General features: G+C 45.9%; 1 protein-coding gene across 3 annotated transcripts; it reads right to left on the bottom strand.

Annotated features, from left to right (window-relative positions):
- Window positions 1-14,477: 14,477 nt before the first annotated feature.
- hbp1 (HMG-box transcription factor 1) lies at window positions 14,478-23,674 on the bottom strand. Of its 3 annotated transcripts, none has more exons than XM_077007614.1 (11): window positions 23,563-23,674; window positions 21,849-22,047; window positions 21,554-21,764; window positions 21,127-21,247; window positions 19,523-19,634; window positions 18,873-18,988; window positions 18,554-18,710; window positions 17,875-18,019; window positions 17,449-17,733; window positions 16,946-17,087; window positions 14,478-15,581 (listed from the first exon to the last, which is right to left on the bottom strand). In XM_077007614.1, exons 1-11 carry the CDS (start codon window positions 23,575-23,577, stop codon window positions 15,564-15,566), a joined length of 1,521 nt encoding a protein of 506 aa, XP_076863729.1. In that variant the 5' UTR covers window positions 23,578-23,674; the 3' UTR covers window positions 14,478-15,563. The 3 variants fall into 3 exon arrangements, with proteins under 3 accessions (XP_076863729.1, XP_076863730.1, XP_076863731.1); XM_077007615.1 differs by having other exon boundaries at window positions 21,867-22,047; XM_077007616.1 differs by lacking the exon at window positions 23,563-23,674 and adding an exon at window positions 23,074-23,206.
- Window positions 23,675-23,809: the final 135 nt, after the last annotated feature.

Below are 23,809 nucleotides of genomic sequence, written 5' to 3'. Positions count from 1 at the left end.
TTATTAATTGCTAAATAAACAGGTCAGTTTCTCCTTACCAACCACTGTGTATTATTCAAACACACCTAATTCAGCTGGCTACTTGTTATCAAGAGTAAAACGCTTTTCAACATGAGTTTGACAACAAAGTAAGTTGGATAAATAACTTTATACTTTAATACATGCTCGGATAGGCCGGTATCGGTATCGGCCGATATCGGTATCGGATCGGAAGTGCAAATAAATATCGGTATTGGATCGGAAGTTCAAAAAGCTGGATTGGGACATCCCTAGTTCTAATAACACAGATGTGGAGAAGGTGATGATGCACATTCGTTAATAGAATTTAGCTAAATTAATTTGGAATTCAGGTATTACTTTTTATTCTGTGGACCCACTATGTTTTCTGCATATATCAGTGAGTGGGCTCGGTTGTAATTCTGCACTCGATAATGATTCCTGGTCATCATCAAACATTTATGATGCAGTGTTGACATTTGCACTCTAAGGAGCAACTGGGGTTTTGTTGTGCATTTCCCAAATCCATCAATATGTAGATGATACATGGATTACGTGGTTTAAGCCCGTGGACCATCTACACCCATGCTGGCCATGTTCACTTCATTCAAGTCAACTTCTCAACATCTCCAGGCATCCTAGAACAGGCTAGGTTTCTCCTTGCTGTGTAATTTTGGATTTTTGTCCAATCCAGGCATCTGTCATTGGCTAAGCTATATTTGTTGCAGGGTGCATGAAGTCTCCTATAAGATCCAGCCGCATGTTCGTCAGTGTGAGTGTGATGAGTCAGCCTTCGTGTACCTGAAGAGACCGGATGTTTGTAAATCTTTGGGCTTTCGTCATGTACTTCCTGTCTGACTGTACTACGGGAGCCTGAATGGACTGAGAGAAATGGTGAGAGTGAGATTAGGGGAATGTTTCACTTGACTAAAAATGCTTTGCTAAGGTATTGCTTTGGTTTATTTGGTTCATTTTTGTTGCTAGGTCTAAGGAAAAAATTTCCCCACATTAAGAGCAAAATGACATGTAGTCAGTAAAAGGCTGTTAAATCATTCATGCGCCCTTTCCTTAATGTGCTCTTACACAAATCGGCTGTGCCTACATTTAACTATTAAACCTGCACTAACCAATTTTAGTTGTTAGTCTTGGGTAATTTAAATAATTAATCTCTCTCTCTCTCTCTCTCTCAGATAAGGAGAGAAACCTGCCACAATAGATTGTGTATATGTTAATCTTAATTCTCACGTTACCTACAAAAGGCCTCATTTAACTGGACTCTAAAATGTTCCGTTTAAAACATTTGGGCGAGAAGAAGCAGTAAACAAAAGCAACTAAAGCCACCAAGCAGAGCATCTTTGGATCTGAAACAAAATATTCCCTAGGAAATTCAAAATGGGATGAAGCTGGAATGAATGCACGCTAGCGTGTTTCTAAAGCTCCGTCTCTTTCTCTGAAAAAGCTATCAGGGATTAATTTTGATTCCAGTGGCTTTTGGCACCGTGCCGCACTTCCTGCTTGGGTAAGCTGTGTTTGTGTTGGGGTGTGAGGGGGGGGGCGTGGGAAAGGGCTGCCTGTCACCGCGACTACGACACCTACTGCAGGGGACCGACTTCAGCAGACGCACACACTCATCAACACTGCCCCCCCCCAGCCAGGGCCACGCTGGCCAACCGCACTGTCATGCCCACCAAAGCACTGAAGTCATCCTTCCAGGATGGAAGACATAGCCCTGAATCCAATAGGTCTGCATGTGGGTTATACATGAAATTTATCTCCACTGTAAATGTAGTTCTTTGTCTCAATCACCACCATTTTCCCTCTGGTAGTGACGGGGGCCAACTTTATTCTCTTTTGAGTATCCTGACATTTGCATGTGAATCAGCATTGTTTGTTCTAACTTGTTCCAGATCAAAACAACACGACGAAGCAGAGGATCATGGGAGCAACAGACAACATGTCATACGAAGCTGAGCTATAAGTGGCAACGCGAGTGGACTGGACGTGACACGGGGGTCATCAATCATCATGTCACCGTGGAGAGCTACGTGAGGTTGGACCACTGGAACCTCCCAGGAAGTCACGTGAAGGCCTGCTTGTTTTACCTCTCTGGGGACGTGAGCAGCCGTTGTATGAACCACAAGAGGAAACACAGGAATATCACTACAAACATCTAACACGTGAACAGTGACTCAGGGGGTCCACAGTGGAGATGAGCCCTCAGAACTTTCTCACACTAAAAAAGACATATGATTCCCAAGACCCAAGGACCGATCCCATTTACTGATTGTCATTTAACATGAATGGGCCACTGACATGTTCTTATACTCAGCAGCACAGACGGAGTTGAGGGGTTTGAGACTGCACCGTTGGCTGTATGAGCTGCTATTACGTTTTTTTTTCCACAGGTGATTTATGGGTCTGGTCACTCACTTAGGCTCAGGTCAATACCTCTGCAAATGGAACTCTTGTTTGAAACGAGACTCTTACACTTTCAGTACAAACAGGTGGAGCACAGTTAGCAGTTAGCAGGGCTTCCTCTCGCCCCACTGAGACTTGGGCACTGTTACCTCTGAGTGGAAGTGTTAATATTGTATAACTGCAATCAGTGATGTATTGGTGCTGCCGTGACAGCTTGTGTTATGTAAGTTAACGCGTTAGTGTTCTGCTGTCCACAGCACCACTCGCCCAGCTTGGCTGATTGCATCCTTGAAGACATCTCCTTGGCTTTGCTTCAAAGAACTCCTGTTAATATTCAATGAGGACTATCTGCCATAGAGAGTGCGAATAAGCCAAGTCGTGCATAAACATACATGGGGATGTAATTATATTCCTCAGTGAGAGCAATTGAAATTGCCATATGCATGAGATGAGGGTGCAGGGAGAAATTAGGTTTTGGAAGCCCCTGGAACAGAACGTTTTTCTCCACGTTGTGAGGGGGGATCTCGCGGGGACCAGGAGGGGGACACGCAGGCCGCCTGCTTTCACAAACATGAGGCACACCGAGGTCACCACGTCCGTGTGGGACACGTGGGAACGAAGCGCCCGGTTGGGGGGAAGAGAGAAGCCGACCGGGGGGCTCAGCCACTTTCACCTGCCCAACGCTATGCGTTGAATAAAGTGGAGACGAGAGAGGAGACGCGAGAGGAGACGCGAGAGGAGGCACGAGAGGAGACGCGAGAGGAGACGCGAGAGGAGGCACGAGAGGAGACGCGAGAGGAGACGAGAGGAGGCGCGAGAGGAGACGCGAGAGGAGACGAGAGAGGAGACGTGAGAGGAGGCGAGAGAGGAGACACGAGAGGAGACGAGAGAGGAGACGCGAGAGGAGACGCGAGAGGAGGCGAGAGAGGAGACACGAGAGGAGGCAAGAGAGGAGACGCGAGAGGAGGCGCGAGAGGAGACGCGAGAGGAGACGAGAGAGGAGACGCGAGAGGAGACGCGAGAGGAGACGAGAGAGGAGGCGCGAGAGGAGACGAGAGAGGAGACGCGAGAGGAGACGAGAGAGGAGACGCGAGAGGAGACGTGAGAGGAGACGAGAGAGGAGACGCGAGAGGAGACGAGAGAGGAGACGCGAGAGGAGACGCGAGAGGAGACGAGAGAGGAGACGTGAGAGGAGGCGAGAGAGGAGACACGAGAGGAGACGAGAGAGGAGACGCGAGAGGAGACGCGAGAGGAGGCGAGAGAGGAGACACGAGAGGAGGCAAGAGAGGAGACGCGAGAGGAGGCGCGAGAGGAGACGCGAGAGGAGACGAGAGAGGAGACGCGAGAGGAGACGCGAGAGGAGACGAGAGAGGAGGCGCGAGAGGAGACGAGAGAGGAGACGAGAGAGGAGACGCGAGAGGAGACGCGAGAGGAGACGAGAGAGGAGACGCGAGAGGAGACGAGAGAGGAGACGCGAGAGGAGACGAGAGAGGAGACGAGAGAGGAGGTGCAGCCCTTCTGCAGCAGCACGGTCGGAGCGGGAGGTGGTAGACGCACGGGGCCTGTAGCAGACGCACAAGGGCTTTTAGTATTCCACACAGATGCAGGCTGCCTATCTGAACCCAGGGCCGAAAATCCAGCCCTGGAAATAGCATCTGAATGAGCTGCGCCTGGCTTCCCGACTGAGGACCGAGCACCAGTCTTTCTCCTCTCGCAGGGTACAAAATGAGAAACGAGAAAAGTCCGCTCTGGTTCAGGCAGAAAAGGAGGGATGAGAACTAGCGGCTACGTAGCAGATCTAGGTCTGCAGAAATGATCTTCTTGAACTTGGTTGAACTCCTTCCCCTTCACACGAGCATGTACACACACACACACACACACACACACACACACACCCTAATTCCTAATTCAAAAGATTACTTTATCAGAATTCTTTCTCCCATTCCACTCTCAATCCGTATTACCTAAATCTCTTTCTGTCTGCCTCTTCTCTATTAGGTGTGGAGTCTCACCTATTACCTCAAACCTTTACTTTAAAAACCCAACAAACGTTTCCTGTTCTAGAGGAACCTTGACTACTATCAGTGACAGAATCTCCTCCTTTGTTAGGTGGTATCACAGCCTGAGACAGACCAGGCGGTACAGACAGACCACGTAGTGTAGACAGACCAGGCAGTGCAGACAGACCAGGCGGTACAGACAGACCAGACAATGCAGACAGACCATACGATGCAGACAGACCAGGCATTGAAGACAGACCAGATCACACGAAACAGATCTCAACAGGTGTTTAGTTAACAGTGCCTCCTCTCTGAGACTGTTACCACCCCTAAGTGTCCACCACAGCCTCATATCAATGACATGGAGGACATTTCTGGCCGTAGAACATTGTCCTACATGTTGTTGTAACATGTGACTCCGTTGGTAGGTGCAGGCAGCCACCGTGAACTGCAGGTTTTTAAACGATGTGTATATTTGGTTCAGATTCACCATGGAGGTGAGAGAAGACAGTCTCCGTGTGGAAGAAGGAACACGCTCCATTCCGCTTACTTATTTTTAAAACATGTTTTGCTTCCCCAGGTCAGTAGGCAGCTGCTCTACCCGTCTAGGTGATGTGACCGTCTGGAAACATAGCTGCAGGTTATAGTTGTATGGGGAATGTCGTTTATTCGTCCTACAGAAATTCTATTTTCATGTTTCTGCGCTACAGATTGGAGATCAGACTAATGTCTGGTACTATGTTCCACTAGTGCTTGTGTGGCTTTCAGTGAAAAGGGAATCTGCAAATAGAGAAAATAATCACGACAATGTGCAACTCACAGTAACTTAAAATAGTTCATTGTCATGGTAACTCGTCAGTACTTGCACAAAATGTCTTATAGTAAGATGTGTGTGAGCGTAAGGGGTGTGTGTGTGTGTGGGGGGGGGGGGGGGGTGTGCTCCTCACATACATGCCTGCACACATGCATGCACACTTCATTAATACCTTTTACTTCGCCAGCACAGTTTTTCGTTCTTACGGCCGTTTATCAGTACCGACTCTTGAAGCGTGACAGTTGTAATGAACCCATTAGCCATGAAATTGAGCTTTCTGATCTCTGGGGAGAGGAATTGTGCAGAACTCTCTCTGCACCTCTGCAAGTTTGGTGGTTTGTCATTAACAAAAGCAGGATGTCTGCACAATGTGTGCATGCATTTATCTTCAAGTAGTTTAACAGTTTAAGTATAAGGAAATTGTCTTTTTAAATAAGAGATGTTCTGGTGTTATTAATGCTGTAATATTTTAGACGCATCCTTCGTTTTATACAGCTGGTATATACAGTATTCAGTATTAATGTATAATGAAAACAGATGAGAGCTTCTTTATGGTCTCTCATTTAATAGTTTCCAAAAAAAATACTCATAGGCGAGAATACGTTTACATTAGAAGCAGGACACCTCAGGTCACTGCAGGGCTGCAGCTCCCTACCTGTCCTGGTTTGCTGGGCTGTGTGATGCCCCCCCCCCCCCCGCCCTGTCCTCCGCCATCTGACTCCCCACCTGGCGCACGCGCTGACCTCCGTCTGTCCGCTCCCACACCTCCTCGCGTCCCAGGACCGGCTGTCAGAGAAGCGGCTTGGCGGCCCGGCGCTGAGAATGCCACCGCGGCGTCTCTTAGCACCTGTTTCTCCGCACGCCGTTGGCTCGCATACAGGCGGACGCGGTGGACCTTGGTTTTCGGTTCGCTGTGAATTCAAACGGCATAAATGACGCTTTGACAGATTAAGTGTGTGACATTTACTGAACGGTGCGCTCGGTCGGTCCCACTTCACCACTATTCCTCCTCTACTGGTACTAGAACATTATATCAGTGAAATGTGTGGCCACTTCACCTCAAATCCCTGCATTTTCAGCGAGCTAAAAAGGCGTGTGAAAGAGAAAAAAAAAACCTGAGAGGGTGCCAGGACACCATAAGAGATATACAAAATTAGCCAAGTGCTCTGTTCCCAATCCCATATATGACTCACGTTTGGGGGGGGAGGGCTGGCAGGTGTCGTGGGGAGGTGCACAGTCCCTGGGGTGATTACCTCTTCAGTAAACTACTGATTGCTAGCAGGCACACAGTCATTAATGAATGCTCTAATCAGGGTGAAATTCACCTATTATGTATGGCATTCACACTTGAGCACTGCGAGATTTATCATTTCCCATTCTGCCTGTGTATTGCGGTGGAGGGATATTCAGGCTCTGCCAATGTAAACGGCGCTGGAGGAGGCAGAGGATCTTCTCTTTGAAGTAGAGGTGAGAGTATTTTTAGGTCTGACACACATACAGTAGCGAGGAAGGCTGGTTAGAAAGGCAAGCAGCATCCGTGCGCGGAGAAACAGGGACGGGGGAGAGCAACGGAAAAGTAGCCCAGATTTTGAGCTGTGAATTGCAGATTGTGGAGATTTGAATATGACCCATTTTTTTGGCTTGTGGCGTGGAATTACACCTCCTGTCTGCACACGTTGACGTCAGGCTTGACGGGGGCCGACTGCAGAAGACACTTCACACTTCCTCTGTGTTTCTCTCCCTGCAAGCAGCTTCCCACATTAAACCACATTTACCACATTCATTTACCCTTCAGGTTTACAGAAACCAAAAAGATGCTAGGGGTGGTGGTGTAATTAAAACACTGACTATTTTAGACCCAGTGCCCCTGGGGAAGGCTAGCCATAGCAAGCAGTTTTGTACGTGCCTCTAATTATACAGACAATAGACCTTCCATACTTATGCAAGCAGGAAAATGTTAATGTATGTGTTACATAGACCTATTACATGCACTCAGTAGAGCCACAAGCATATCGCCTGTCACATGAGTTTATAAATGAATCTGTACAGGTGGTACACACATACACACACACACGCACACACAGCCATATAGATCATTGTTTGTAGATGCTCTGTCTGATAGGCATGCTTTATGGTTCAGGTCACCAGATGCTAATCGGTTACAGTTTGAAAAAGACCATATCATAAAGAGCTATCCTTAATTTCCAGACAGCAATATCCTCTGGACAAACAGAGCCATGGCTTTGAAACCATTTCAGCTTCAAGCCAGTTCCAACATGTTCCAGCTACAAGTCATTTATTTTCCAATCTTTTTTTTTTCCATGCACAGGGTACAATCAATTCCACTGGATGTCTTCAGTCTCAGAGAAACTGCAACACATCTACACTGCAGGATTCATGAAATAGGGACCCACTGTGCCTACATAAAATGCTGACACTCCAAGCAGAAATTGCAGAAACACTTTAAACCTTCCCCTGAACTAAAATGTCGTTCCTCTGCCCTGTTCCTAGCCCAGGACCACTGGCTCAGGCTGGCTCAGGGAAAATGTGCTTCCCTTCGCAATCAGCCCGAGGTGTTTCTCTTAAGCACAGGATGAGCAGAGGTAAGAGCTGTGGGCCTGGCTGCCTGCCCTGCTGCTGGGGGGCTGTGTCACGTCGCAGGCCGTAGTGGGGAAGGGGCCCTGATTAATACCGCATCGCCCTTTACTGTTCCAGAACGGCAGGACGCCATTAGTATTCTGAACATGGAGGCCAGGAGTGTTTGTGAAGTGAAGCAGAGGCAACAGCAGAGCGCACGTGTACTTGGGCTCACACACACACACACACACACACACAAATTCAGTGTCTATCTGCGCATCTCCTAACATGGATGCGAAATGTGCCTGAAACTAGAATGGTGACGCTGAAGGGAATAAAGATGTGTAAGGACACAGATGCGTCGATATGGGACTTACTACCGCTGTTCCACAAACCCAAAGACAAGCGCCCGTGCGTCTTGCAACCTTCTCTCTCCGAGCAGGTCTGGTGAAGGCTGTGCTCTCCTTGCTACTGTGACAGGGGCTCAGTGTGAGATGATCGCACACAGTCCAGTGATTCATTCTCCCAACAGGCCTGGACGCAGCCCATAAAACGATGCTGAAGATGGCCATCAATCTGCAAAGACGTGCCTTCATACAGTCTGTTTGCAAGATCAACTGTGGGCTTGAGTGTGGGTATATAAACTCCTCACCTCGCTGTGTTTATGACCCGTGTGGAAGGCATTTATGTGGACGACGGGTGGCCCGCAGGATGCTGTGTAGCTGAGTTTTGTAGCAGTCATGCTGCTCTTAACACTGCATAATATCAGACACGTGTTTCAGAAGGATTTCACACTTAGAAGAGACGGGAAAGGCATCAAAATTCTTAAAAACCCTGTTTGGTTTTTGAAAGCTCGGACGATTGCGCTTGGCTTTGTCCTCACAATATCACGACGAGAAAAACCACAGCTAACGAGAGTGGAGGAACATATCAAACTCCATCTTCGTTCACATAGGAGGAGATCTGACCAACGCAATGTTCTTGAATGTTCTCAGCTCTTTATGAGACAGAGTTTGCTTCTGTCAGCTCTGAATCAGCAGACTCAAACATCCCAAGCAGACAAGCGACCCCTTGCTTAGATCCCTCTCCTTCCTCTCCTTCTTCTCGTTCTTTCGTTCCCCGCCTTCTCTCGTGTGCTTACTCCCCTGCACCTCCGCTCTGCATCCTCCTCATGTTCTCTAGCTGTGTGTTTAGCAGCCAGACCCCAGCGTCCTCCGTGATAGCTCGCTAATGATGTATGTGCCCATTGCACAACATTAATATCCTTCCCTATGCAATCCCAATGCCATGACAGACCAGCCAGGGTTATAAATAATGGCTCAAGCACACAGCCTCTCATCAGCGCTGATTTGTGCATGACAGATATTGTGCCAGTGGGACAAGGACATCCAGGAGGAATGACTAAATACACCGAGTGGAGAGATGATGTAAAAACGTAGAAATATCAGCGAGAAGAACCTAATTAATCATGGTTTCTGTGCCAAAAATGAACACACAGTTCAGTATTCCAAGGAACTGAGACAAAACAGGAGGTTCTGTTTTAAAGCCACCCCCCCCCCCCTCCAGGAAACATATTCCTGTTCATGCTGTGAATGTTGGCACATATTTTAGCTATGACAGCGGGGTTAAATTAGACCAATCCCACCCTTACCAGCTCACCCTTTTGTATACCGCAACAGATGATTCGTGTGAATGAGGGAGCATCGTGTGGAATGATTCACTGCCTCTGAAGCAGTTCACCAACTGAGTTTGAATCCTTATTCAGCCGCTGGTCCCTGTATTTTGTCAGCCAAATTTTAAACATATTGTTGACGGCATCCTGTCCTCAGTCTCAGTCCGTATAAAAGGAAAGACGTGGCGCTGAATAGAGATAGAACAAAAGTAAACACCTTTCTTTTTGTGACAGCGTGTTGAAATGCTCAATAATTCTTGTATTCGTTTCCTCTGGTTTTTTTCCCGCCTGCCCTTATTTGAGAAACACCCTTCACACTCCTCCTTCCTCTCATCCACCTCATCATCCTCACTCATCCGTCGGTCCTGGCTTCTGATCTAATCTTAGCAGATATTCTTGTCAGTCTGAATTACCACAACAACAGGAAGGCGAGATAAACAGAAACATAAGCAATATCAGCGTGAGCAGTTATTTTTGTACTGGTCAATTACCAGTGACAGAACATCAATACTCCATCTATATTTACTCCCAGCACATGAAATGTTTCCTCCTCTCTGAATATGACAGACGAGCAATGAAATGATGTAATAAATGACCATGTGCTTGTCCAGCGGCATCAGGACTCGTAAGGCAAATGGAAAGTAATTGTATTGTAGTGCTGTTGTAGGTCACTGTCTGTAAATGGTGTGTGTGTGTGAGCCTGGCCTTGATTACTGGTTGTAGGTCATGGTCTACTTTTGATCATATATGAACTAGGAATTCTATTATAGTAGTATAGTAGTATAGTATAGTAGTCAAATAACAATTCACTATTCCTATGAATACAAATACTTGGATTTATATATAAATATAAATGTTTGGTGTGATTAATTTCTTTAATGTTTCCCTGTTTCTGTCTTGTTATAGCAAAAAAATAAAGAATAAGTAAGAAAGTAAAGAGTTAAAATGGAGAATGAGAGAGAGGGGGAGGGAGAAAGAGAGAGAGAGAGAGCGAGAGAGAGCGAGAGAGAGCGAGAAGGTCGACCTTTAAGTTGCCCATCTGAAGGTTTTGTTCTTTTTAGGTCTCATTATCCACTTTAACCTTTGACCCCATTGGTTATGTTCAAAACACACACACACACACACACACACACACACACACACACACACACACACACACACACACACACACACACACACAAAGATAGAGATCATTCACTCTCTGACTCTCTGGCAGTCATTTCTGACCCTGCTGTACCTTTTAAATGTCAAGAGATCTGTGTTATGCTAGTGCTGCTTGATTCTAGAGTATTCAGTGAGAACGAGGAGCTGCTGCAGGAGTACTAACACTGTGTGTGTGATACCAAAAGCCTTTGAGACAAAACATTTGTCATAGGCTTCCATTATATTTCCATTAACAGGTTTTTAATTATTATTATTTTTCTTGTCTAAAGCATTTCCATTAATTTCCCACATACTGATATGTTGTAAATAATTAAAATGACAGTAGCATTCCTTCTTAATAAACTGAATGTAACAATGAATAGAACATTAAAGGATGAAATTTATTTGCTGACAAACACTGATATTACCCTTCATTAGTCTTCTGTATTAAACCTGCAAATCTTTTCTTTCATTATAACTTCTTGCAAGCTGCGTGAGACATTACACAGACTATAATTTATGGCACAAACAATTGGAAGTAGAGTCTACATAAAGAATAAATCCATCCAGAGAATTTTTTATTCATTGTACAAAGTTACTATAAAATGTATTTTTCACTTATTCTGAGTGCAAATACTTATATGTCAAGTATATCAACATCAACACATACCTACAGTAAATTAATGCTTACTCAAGAAATACACACAGACGCACACACAGACACATCACTACTATAGGGCACTGTCCTCTCTCTCTCTCTCTCTCTCTCTCTCTCTCTTTCTCTCTCTCTCTCTCTGTCTGTCTCTCTCTCTCTCTCTCCATTACTGCAGCCTAATTATTTCTAAGGAAGGAGTCCCCGTGCAGATGTGGATTGGTTCATGCATTGACATTTCTCCCTCTGTCTCTCTCACTCTCCATCCTTAATTGTTCATTTTATTATTCATTTGTACCCCAAAATTGCTCTTCTCTAAAGACCAGATTCATAATGAAAGCTACCCAAATCTCCCTGAAACGACTATTGAATGAAAGTAACTTGTAGTTAAATGCTCTGAGAATTACTTAGCAAAGCACAAGTGCTGATAATATTTCCTTACACACGTGAAGCTCTAATGGAACAATACTGACACTGTATCATCACATTAAAGGACAAGAAACATAACCAATATAACCTACATCTCAATTTCAACTTAGACAAATTAGTATGCCATTTAAATAGCAGAATATTCTGTGTTTTGTACTGAACTACATGGCATGTTCTTTGTGTCCTGTGGTAATATTACCACGGACACAATTTATTATTATTATTATTATTATTGTAATTATTATTTTATCTTTGTCTGCACAAGCAGTGATTCAGCTAATAGTTGTTCAATTGCAGAGGCTCAGAGTCCAGTGAACAGGAGTGTCCACATTAGTAATGCAGGGGGAGCAGACACAGACCAGCAACGTAGACCTGGATAACACACCGACACAGACCTGCAAGGTAGACCTGGATAACACACCGACACAGACCAGCAACGTAGACCTGGATAACACACAGACACAGACCAGCAACGTAGACCTGGATAACACACCGACACAGACCTGCAAGGTAGCCTGGATAACACACCGACACAGACCAGCAACGTAGACCTGGATAACACACAGACACAGACCTGCAACGTAGACCTGGATAACACACCGACACAGACCTGCAAGGTAGACCTGGATAACACACCGACACAGACCAGCAACGTAGACCTGGATAACACACAGACACAGACCTGCAAGGTAGACCTGGATAACACACCGACACAGACCAGCAACGTAGACCTGGATAACACACAGACACAGACCAGCAACATAGACCTGGATAACACACCGACACAGACCTGCAAGGTAGACCTGGATAACACACCGACACAGACCAGCAACGTAGACCTGGATAACACACAGACACAGACCAGCAACGTAGACCTGGATAACACACCGACACAGACTTGCAAGGTAGACCTGGATAACACACCGACACAGACCTGCAAGATAGACCTGGATAACACACCGACACAGACCAGCAACGTAGACCTGGATAACAAACCGACACAGACCTGCAAGGTAGACCTGGATAACACACCGACACAGACCTGCAAGGTAGACCTGGATAACACACCGACACAGACCAGCAAGGTACACCTGGATAACACACAGGCACAGACCAGCAAGGACCTGGGTAACACACCGACACAGGCCAGCAAGGTAGACCTGGATAACACACCGACACAGACCAGCAAGGTAGACCTGGATAACACACTGACACAGACCAGCAAGGTAGACCTGGATAACACACCGACACAGACCAGCAACATAGACCTGGATAACACACAGACACAGAGCAGCAAGGTAGACCTGGATAACACACCGACACAGAGCAGCAAGGTAGACCTGGATAACACACCGACACAGAGCAGCAAGGTAGACCTGGATAACACACAGCTCTGAACAAACCAGTGTCAGAGTAATAAACAACCTCAGCTCTGCACAGTTTCATGTTTCACTCGTCCTCCAACACACCATCAACTCACAAAGAGTTTATTATTAACTGACAAGATGTGCTAGACTCCTGAACAGATTCAGTTGTTCACGGACGTGTCTCAGGACAGGGGACAAATGCTTTAGTAACTAAGTTTGTTTAGTCTTTAACATATGATGTACTCAGCATCAAAACATGTGTATGTTCTTTATATATGTCACTGGGGATCTATCAGAGATGGCGACTTCATGGACGGCAACATCTCACGTCTGAGATATTTTGAAAGACTCATGACTCGACTCTGACTTTTGTTTGATTGACTTGTGACTTAAGACTGCTGACTGTGTTCCATGCCTTTGTGATTCAGAATACAGCATTACCAACTTGTAAGTAAATGTGACTAGATAAACATTTGCTAAAGGGGACTTGAGAATTGGACATACACCCTAGACACTTGAGACTTGGATTCTTACGAAGGGACTTGTGAACATCTCTGATGTCTATTCATATCTTCACATGTCCCGTTGTCTTCCTGTGTTTGGTTTATTTTCACAAAGTTGTCACAAAGATTTAACCATATGTCATATTTTCCTAAATGCTAAAAATCAACACCTAACAACTCCAGAAGTTGTTATTTATATAATATTGCAGTGAAGAGGATTTTTGACGTCAACCACCCTTTAACGCACGTGTTGTTTTAGCCCCCTCTAGAGGCTGGACTCCTGTACTAACAAAACACAAATCAGTTGGGGGGGATAATACATGACGTGCTAGTTACGCTACCAGCCCCCCCCCCTCCCCTCCCAAAAAAAGAAAGAAAAATATTTGTTTTTGACCAAATAAATTATTTATGTTGATTTCATTCTTAGTGATCATCAAACTTTTTAAGGATGTTTATCACGTTACCTGAATTTGATTATCTCTATGAAAACTGCAGTGTGGTGTAGATAAAAGAGACACTGATGTTAAATGAAAGCCATTGTACTGAGTAATTGTCCCTCTATTACCTTTTTATTTTAAACAAACAATATTTTAAAAAATATTTGTTTATATATATATAAACAAATATATATATATATGTTTTCTAGACAAGGATCCACTAGAATAATTAAGGCCTTCAAAACATATCTAAAAAAAGTTCCCGGTTCTTCTGTGTTACATTGATAAGGTTCTTAGATAACTATGGAAATACAAAAATTCATAACATAGGAATTAAATATAGTTGTAGTCCAGGAATGAATGTTGGCATATTCCTTGAGTTAAGGCTGTGTTACTGTGTAGGGTAAGTTCTCTTAGTAGTATTCTCAATAAACATTAATTTATGATAATAAACAGCAACAAGTTGAGTCAAGTTTATTTATTTTTATTTATATATGATACAAGAATAGTTTGTGCAAGAAATGAATGTAACGTGGGCTGTACATTATCAACAGGGGACGTTTTTCTGCAGTTCAATGGAAACCCTGTAAAGCACAACACAACCTGTACAGTTTGGCCATGACTGTCAGAGAATATATCCTAGCATGATATATATAATTTTATACACAATATTTCAGCTTGTATACATTTACTGGTTGTAAGGTTATGTATGTATTTAAAGTGCAAAAACAAAAACTTACAGTGAAGGCATGACCCTGAAGTGCTGTGTGTGTATTTATGTTCTTATGTGAGCATGAGTTTGTGTGTGTGTTTTTATTTGTGTGTGTGTATGTATGTAGAAGCCTCATTTACACTGTAATATGGCCGGTTGGATATTATACTAACACGCTCTCACCCTCAACTTACACGCACATGCACACTCACTACACATTCTCACACACTCACTACACACTCTCTCACACACTCACCACACACTCACACAGTATATGGTCTAGGCTGGAGAGGTGTCTATAGAATACAACCCTTACCAGATCACTGACGAATATGAATTTCAAAGTATTCGTCTATTTGCGATACACTGAGTCTGTGCAATATTTTGAGTTATACAAATATAATTAATATGAACAGCTGAAAACAAGCGAACGTCTAAAATTCCCCTTTGTACATGTAAAAATAGACTTCTGTCCATATACACTGCTCTTTCGCCCTCATTACAAATAGCACCACAGGGTCTCACCTTTCAAGCGTAGAAATACGAAATTACCTGAAAGAAGAATTGAGCGTTGTCTTACTTTGGAAGGATAAGGCATCTCCAAAAATTTTAAAAAGATATGAAAAATATAAGCACTGTTAGTTGACTAGATTACATGTTTTATATTGTTTATATCTCATTCATCTTTTTTCCTTTTGACGTCATCACTGTATGACTTGTTTTCTTCAAAGCAGTTATATGTAGCCTCACAGTTAAGTGTCATCATAACTCTTGCAGGTGGTGTTGGGGTGGGTGGGGTCAGTCTCACTGTCCAGTTCCACGGGTCTGCCAAGTGCCATGGGTTAGTTCTGCTGAGAGCCCTAAGATAAGGGGGGGGGGTGTCTTCATTATCAACCTGCCAGTAGTTCAGACCACAAAACATTTCAGCTGTTTTCACATCTCTTCACTAGTGATGCCTGTGTGTTTACCCGTGTTAGTCGTGTGTTAAGTCTCTGTTGTGAAAAATAATTATAGCTGGACAAACTTATTTTGAGTAGTTTTCGATTAAATCATCCACATTCTTGAATACAGGTTGTCCTTAGCACTTCAGTTTATATACTTATACATTGTGCAGAGCTGGAAGAATGTGTCTCAGGTGGGATCTGATCCACACTGACTTGTGCCCGAAATCTCAGCTAAGACTCACTCAAGCGTCTGACATTCTGAACACTCCCTGGACAGCTGACTGAATCTGGAAAGAATGGGAACGCGCTGCATGACCAACTTCACATAATTAACTAGGCTGCTTAGCCATGGTTATGGTTATTTTTACATTATAGTGACAGAGTCAGGCTCTGGCCTGGAGCGGAGAGCTTAGACCGTGTCATGCTAATGTCTGCAGCACGACTGCCTGCCAATGCAGGAGACGTTCAACAGAAAATGGGCACCACTGAGATTATGCAGTGTTCTTGTCCCTGACATTCACAGCACCTGAGACACAGGAACATAGACACAGGAGAGAACTGCTCTACACTGTCCATTAAAAATGTGTTTCCATAGAAAAATAGAAAACATTTGTTTTATTCTTGGGAAGAGAGGCGGTGCGTTAAGAGAGGAGGGGGTGTTTAAGGGAGGAGGGGGTGTTTAAGGGAGGAGGGGGTGTTTAAGGGGAGGAGGGGGTGTTTAAGGGGAGGAGGGGGTGTTTAAGGGGAGGAGGGGGTGTTTAAGGGGGGAGGGGGTGTTTAAGGGAGGAGGGGGTGTTTAAGGGAGGAGGGGGTGTTTAAGGGGAGGAGGGGGTGTTTAAGGGGTGAGGGGGCGTTTAAGGGAGGAGGGGGTGTTTAAGGGGTGAGGGGGCGTTTAAGGGAGGAGGGGGCGTTTAAGGGAGGAGGGGGCGTTTAAGGAAGGAGGGGGTGTTTAAGGGAGGAGGGGGTGTTTAAGGGAGGAGGGGGTGTTTAAGGGGAGGAGGGGGTGTTTAAGGGGTGAGGGGGCGTTTAAGGGGTGAGGGGGCGTTTAAGGGGTGAGGGGGTGTTTAAGGGAGGAGGGGGTGTTTAAGGGAGGAGGGGGTGTTTAAGGGAGGAGGGGGTGTTTAAGGGGAGGAGGGGGTGTTTAAGGGAGGAGGGGGTGTTTAAGGGGGGAGGGGGTGTTTAAGGGGGGGGGGGGGTGTTTAAGGGAGGAGGGGGTGTTTAAGAGAGGAGGGGATGTTTAAGAGAGGAGGGGATGTTTAAGGGAGGAGGGGGTGTTTCACCGAGTTGGTTCTCTTGCGTTTCCAGCAGTCGGGGTTGAGACGTTTCTGCTCCTCGGCGAGCGCTTTGGCCTCCATGGTGTACATCCTCCTCTCCTCATTCTTCATCTTCTTCCACTTATCGCCCAGAATGACACTAATAGCTCTGGAGGCAAACAGGAGCCGTCAGTGTTCAGAGTCAGTGTTCAGTGTTCAGTGGTCAGAGCAGCTCACTTTGTGAGTCAGAAAAGAAGAATAGACACTACTGCTCAATTAAAATAGCAATTATACTGCTGTAGTCATTTAGTAATCTTATAACAACCACCACTATTACAGACCGCTGACCATACATTATATATTACTGAATGTACAGTCAGTACATCTGTATAGAGCTGCATTGATGTCCCGGCAACAGCCTGTGTGGTTATTACACTTTAAGGTTATTTCTTAATAAATGAACAGAATGTCTTGGATAAATATGAAAAATATACAAAATGATTGATTGTGCTGATATTTTCTTAACACACCTGTTGTCTTTTCCAGGATACATCTGTGTGTATTCCACTCGATATTTCTTAGCAAAGAGCATGAACGCGTTCATTGGCCGTTTGCACTTTGTAGGCGTGGCTCCACTGCCCCCTGAGGAGTGGCGTTGTGATTTGCTACTGGGGGAGTGGTGGGCGGAGCCAGAAGGTTCAAGTTTGTCACAGTCGGGGCTGACAGTGCCCCCGCTGGACTGGGAGGCTCTGCGCTGGCGTGCCATGCTGCTCAACACATACACAGCAGACGAATCCAGGGGGGTGAAGTCATAACTGCAGAAACACACACCGCACACACTGAAGAACTGTTTAAATATACTCATAGTTCACAAAACTGTATCAGTAAGCCATACATCATGGTAAATCGCATTCATCACGAGCTTGGGATCTATACCAATATGTTATTTTTCTGACCTCCTGAAGGTGTCAAACACAGTGGAGTCGTCACAGTTGATGGCGTCACGGTGTCCTGGGGGCAGACACACGTCCCCCACCTGCATCTCATAACAGGGGATGCCGTGCTGCACCACAGTAAGGCTCGGATAAAAGGAGGACCATCCTGACACACACACACACACACACACACACACACACGACACACACACACACACACCACACACACACACCACACACACACACACGACACACACACACGACACACACACACACACACACACACACACACACACACGACACACACACACACACGACATATGACATTCCAGTCCAAGACAGACAATATGTGACAAAGACACTTAATGTTCAGTTATGATGAAATGAACATAGAATATGTTTATATGAAGCAGATCGTGGTAAGCACATGAAGCAGATATTCAGTAAATATCAGGTGTTTAATAATGCACTCAAACTCATTTCAGGTAGATCTGAAAGTGCTAATTCAACTCAGTATTGATTGTGGATCATATTAGATTAGAATCATTTTCGAGATGTGGCTACATGTGAGTAAGTGTCCATGTTTTGACCCTCCAGACTATTTTCACATACATGGCCCTTCTTAAAAAGAAATACATAAATCAAATTCACAATGCTTTAAAATATGAACGAAGCATCACTACACCTATTATCTGTTTACCTTTATTTCTCACATAAAACGGATGGTCAAGTTGGCACTCAGCAGTCAGAAGCCCTGCCTCTGGAGAACCGGGGTCAAAGGTTAATTTCAGAACAGACTGCCCAAAAGACACGGTCTCCTCCAAGACCACGAGCTTCAACCCCTCAGACCCAAAGCTCTGCAAAGCAAGACGGAGTGTCAATGTTGTACTCGTCGTCCACGCCGTCCTCACTGAAATCCCACAACCTGTAGGGTTTGTGTTGACGAGAGGACGAATCGGAGTCATTTCAAGTGAGGCGTCTCGCTAATCGACTTGTGTGGAACATCAGGGGAGCTTCACCTTAACAGGACCGACGTGCAGGCCGCCGTCATCATCAGACTCCTCCTCCGACTCGGCCACGTCCTCCACATCCCGCCACTCCATGTTGGGCCCTTTATGGAAGCGCAGACGTGTTCCTGCACACACACACCCGGGGCTTTTACACACGGCCCGGTACTTTAGTCAATGAGGCAGAATCTTGAACATTCGGGTGTTCTTCGGATTCGGATAAGGCTGTAAAACCAAACTGGGCTTCACACCGTTCCTCAGGAACTGAGAGTGGAGGGAGAAATGGGTGGAGTCATCTCAGATGACTGGTGTGCTTGCTCCCCTCCCATTGGCCCATTCTCTCAACTTGTTTTTGCTCTTTTTCCGTTGTTATGGTGCATATGTAACAGCAGAGGGCGCTAAAGCACCCACAACAGCTCATTCATAAAATGGCTGGTGCACACTTAACAAAGGGATGAAGTAAAAAAGAAAAAAGTCAGCTGTTTTTCCCCCCACACAACTGAGAAGTGCGTGAATACATTCTCCCTTTTATCAGCTGGTGCACAGACCTACACAACAGCTACTAAAGTATGATTCTGTAGTGTATGAGTGATCTTCAGTCACACCAAACAAACAAAATGTTGTTTGTTTCCCACTCAGATTCTCTGTTCGTCTGTGTATACCTTTCAAAAAGCAGTGCCAGACGGTGGACGGCCATGAGTGTGACCACCCCATGTCGTCATCGTCGGACAGGGGAGACACGCAGAAGACCGAAGACTCCGACTCACTGCTCGCCTAAAACGGCAAGATGAGCAAAATAATGTAATGTCAAAATTACAAGTCTCACAGATGACAGTAGCATGCAGCTAAGGTGATGAATGCCAGAGGGGCTAGTGATGCATTCTGGCAGGTGGACACGTGTGTGTTAGGCAGGTGGAAATGTGCGTTGGGCAAGTGGATATGTGTGTGTGTGTGTGTGTGTGTGTTAAGCAGATTTGTACGTGTTGGGCAGGAGGACGTGTGCGTGTTGGACAAGTGAATGTGAGTGTGGTGGGCAGGTGTGTGTGTGTGTGTGTGTGTGTGTGTGTTTGTTGGGCAAGCAGATGTGTGAGTCTCGGTCAGGTGGGCGTGTGTGTGTTGGGCAGGTGGACGTGTTTTGGCCAGGTGTGTGTGTGATGGGCAGCTGGATATGTGTGTGTTGGGAAGATTAACATGTGTGTAATGCCTGTGTGTGTTGAGGTGAACATGTGTGTTGGGAAAGTTTTCGTGCGTGTGTGTGTTGGGCAGGTGGACATGTATGTATTGAGCAGGTGTGTTGGGCATGTGTGTGTGGGGAGCAGGTCGGTGTGTGTGTGTGTGTGTGTGTGAGCCAGGTGTGTGTGTGTGTGTGTGTGTGTGTGTGTGTGTGGGCAGGTCAAAGTAAAAGTCAAAGTTAAATTTATTTATATAGCACTTTTCACAACACATGTTGTCACAAAGCAGCTTTACAATCGTATGGGTCCAGATCCCTAATGAGCCAAAGGCGACAGTGGCGAGGAAAAACTCCCTATGATGGTGGGGAATAGGAAGAAACATCGGGAGAACCAAGACAGGTGTGTGTGTGTGTGTGTGTGTGTGTGTGTGTGTGTGTGTGTGTGGGGCAGGTGTGTACACAAGGGAAGATGTGTGTGTGGGGGGGGCAGGTGTGTGTGTGTGTGGGGCAAGTGTGTGTGTGGAGAAAGGTGTGTGTGGGGGGCAGGTGTGTGTGTGTGAGTGAGTGTGTGCGGAGGAAGATGTGTGTGTGTGTGGGGCAGGTGTGTGTGTGTGTGTGTGTGGGGCAGGTGTGTGTGTGTGTGTGGGGCAGGTGTGTGTGTGTGTGTGTGTGTGTGTGTGTGTGTGTGTGTGTGTGTGGGGCAGGTGTGTGTGTGTGTGTGGGGCAGGTGTGTGTGTGTGGGGCAGGTGTGTGTGTGTGTGTGTGTGTGGGGCAGGTGTGTGTGTGTGTGTGTGGGGCAGGTGTGTGTGTGTGTGTGTGTGTGTGTGTGTGTGTGTGTGTGTGTGTGTGTGTGTGGGGCAGGTGTGTGTGTGTGGGGCAGGTGTGTGTGTGTGTGTGTGTGTGGGGCAGGTGTGTGTGTGTGTGTGTGTGTGTGTGTGTGTGTGGGGCAGGTGTGTGTGTGTGTGTGTGTGTGTGTGTGTGGGGCAGGTGTGTGTGTGTGTGTGTGTGTGTGTGTGGGGCAGGTGTGTGTGTGTGTGTGTGTGTGTGTGTGTGTGTGTGTGTGTGTGTGTGTGTGTGTGTGTGTGTGTTCTGTACCCGCAGGCGTCGTCGTTCTCTCGTGTGACTGCGAGCAGGTCCGGGGGCGCTGGAGGCCAACGGTGGACGTGCATAGGAATGTAAACTGTTACTGCTGGCAAAGATACGCACAGGAGACGACCTGTGGAGACAACGTGAGGAGACGACGTGAGGAGACAACGTGTGGAGACAACGTGAGGAGACAACGTGTGGAGACAACGTGAGGAGACAACGTGAGGAGACAGCATGTGGAAGAGTTCACAATTTGAACAATGAAAAAGCCAGAGAAGACTGGATGATGGTGAGATGTGACTGACTACTGAGGGAAAAGGTTCAAAGGTGGTAAATCAAGGGTTGGGCTTAATGTGATGAAAACAGTCAAATACGCCACTATAACCTTTCTGACAGGTGTCATTTGTTAACATATATGTGACTCCGTGTTCCTGACCTGTTGTGAGGGGTGTTTTGCAGTAAGGGGCTTTGGGGACTGGTGGCGATGTTGGCCAGCTCAGTCAGCCAGTTTGTGTGGGAGGAGCTACTCTCAGACGGCCCACTCCAGCCCTGGCCCGGTCCCTCCTCATGTGACACGCCCGGCGTCATCGGGAACACCGCTGTGGACAACTGGTCATCCTGAACCTCCTGTAGCTCTGGCAAATCATCTGTGAAAGAGGTAAACAGAGAATGAATGAATGAATGAATGAATGAATGAATGAATGAATGAATGAATGAACAAACGAACGTACGAACAGAGACAGAAGTACCATATTCCATGTGGCCCTCGCTGGACGGGCACCCTGGAGAAGAAGGCAGGTTTTCATTGCACTTCAGCAAGTCAAAAGCCTCATCCATGCCTGAACAGTCCGTTTGGGATTCCTGAACTTTGGGGGAGACTTGTGGGGTCTTCACTCCCCATACCTTGTTATGCCATGACACCTGTCCGGGCTGAAGACAGTAAAAGACAAAAAGGAAGCTGTAAGGATTTAGTATTGGCAGCAGTGAATTAGTAATCTGTAATTAGTTTAACTTAAAATACTAAATGTACCTAAAATACTAAATGGACACAAATCTTAGAAAGTATAACATATTTAAACTATATGTTCAATAGAATGAAGGAACAGAAGACATTGACTGACAAACCATCCTAAATTAAATTAGTAGTTTAATTAATTTTTTGTATTATTTATTATGAAAATATATAAAATTATATATAACTGCCACGTTTTATATATATATATATATATATATATATAGCAAAAATATCAAGGTTGTAGCTGTTTTCTGCTTGCGATAAGCATTGTTATTATGTAAACTGGGACACAGAACAAAACATGAAGCAAAACTTCAAATGGGCATTTGGCCATTTGACAGTCTCCGTGTCTGTAGACTCCAAGTCTTAAGACTCCGTGTCTGTAGACCGTCTCCGTGTCTGTAGACCGTCTCCGTGTTCTTTGTTTCAGAACTTCCAGTCCCCGTTTGGCGAAGGCTGGTCACGTGACCCTCTTGCACGCAAAGCCTTGTTTATAAACTCCACACTGCTCGCGCATGCGCAGCTGCGCTCATTCATTCACAACTGCGTAACACGGGATCAGTAACAGCGGCCGAGACGTTACGAGAAATTAAATTACAACAACCGATTTCAGGGATTAAACTAAATTCCATGACGACGAGTGTCGTTTCATAGCGGGCGATCTTTGGTCGATTTCGACATCCAACTGGTTTTAACTGTTAACTTGATATTTTCAGCAAATACGCAAAGGAAGGAATAAATAATCCAAGTTAACTCCGTCTGTAGAGACGCGTGTGTAATTAACAGGATCTATTAATCCCCAACACATGTTCATGAACATTAAACTACATGTAGGAGAGTGTTGGTTCCTAAAGTGAAACAAAGAGACGTGAATCACCTCCACCACTACACACACCAACACAAGACCCAGACGGACCTCGGTGAAGACATGTAGGACACACCTCGTGTCCCGTGTCCCGTCCACACGTCCAGACCCACGGACACAAACATCTCCACCAAGTAAACAAAAGAATGTCAACAAGTCCAGACACGGCCAAGAACCCGAGAGGAGCAAATGAATGGAGGAGATTCCTCCTGCTCCACGAAAAACACACCAAACGCGGGTGCTGGGTTGGAGGAGCAGCTGCTCAGATGGTCCAGGTGGACCTGCTGGACCAGGTGGACGTGGTGGACATCACACGGACCTTCTGGGTTCCACCATCTGCTCCATCCAGCAGCGCAACTACCAACCAGCAGCAAAACAACAAACGTCACCACGAAAAAAAAACGCATCTACTCGTAAGTTGTCGTTTTCAAAGGAAAGAATGAATGACAGTCTTCCCACCGGCCACGCCGACAACCTCCGTCTCCCGTCACGTCCACGGCCGTGTGGACCGAACACCGCCCGTGTTTCCGTCCCCCGTGTAATCGCCCCCGAACTTTTTACTTACCAAACCTGTCGCCATTACCGAAGATCTCTAACACTCTCCGAGGAGGCGGGACTGATTACTTTTAGACCTACCCGCTCAGTGGTCGACGGTCACGTCAATCTAACGTGCTCGAGGCCTGATTGGCCAGTTGTCCTAGCACTGCGCTGCATGGCTGGCTTTGTTATTGAAGTGTTCATTGGTCGGTCTGGCACGTCCGTTACTATAATAGTGTAATTCATTGGGTGCTCGAACATATTTTCAACACTGT

The sequence above is a fragment of the Brachyhypopomus gauderio genome, chromosome 5 (genome assembly GCF_052324685.1).
Source record: "Brachyhypopomus gauderio isolate BG-103 chromosome 5, BGAUD_0.2, whole genome shotgun sequence".
Classification (NCBI taxonomy): domain Eukaryota; kingdom Metazoa; phylum Chordata; class Actinopteri; order Gymnotiformes; family Hypopomidae; genus Brachyhypopomus; species Brachyhypopomus gauderio.
Note: the sequence above shows the minus strand (reverse complement) of the source record. Positions and strands in the feature narration are given on the sequence as shown.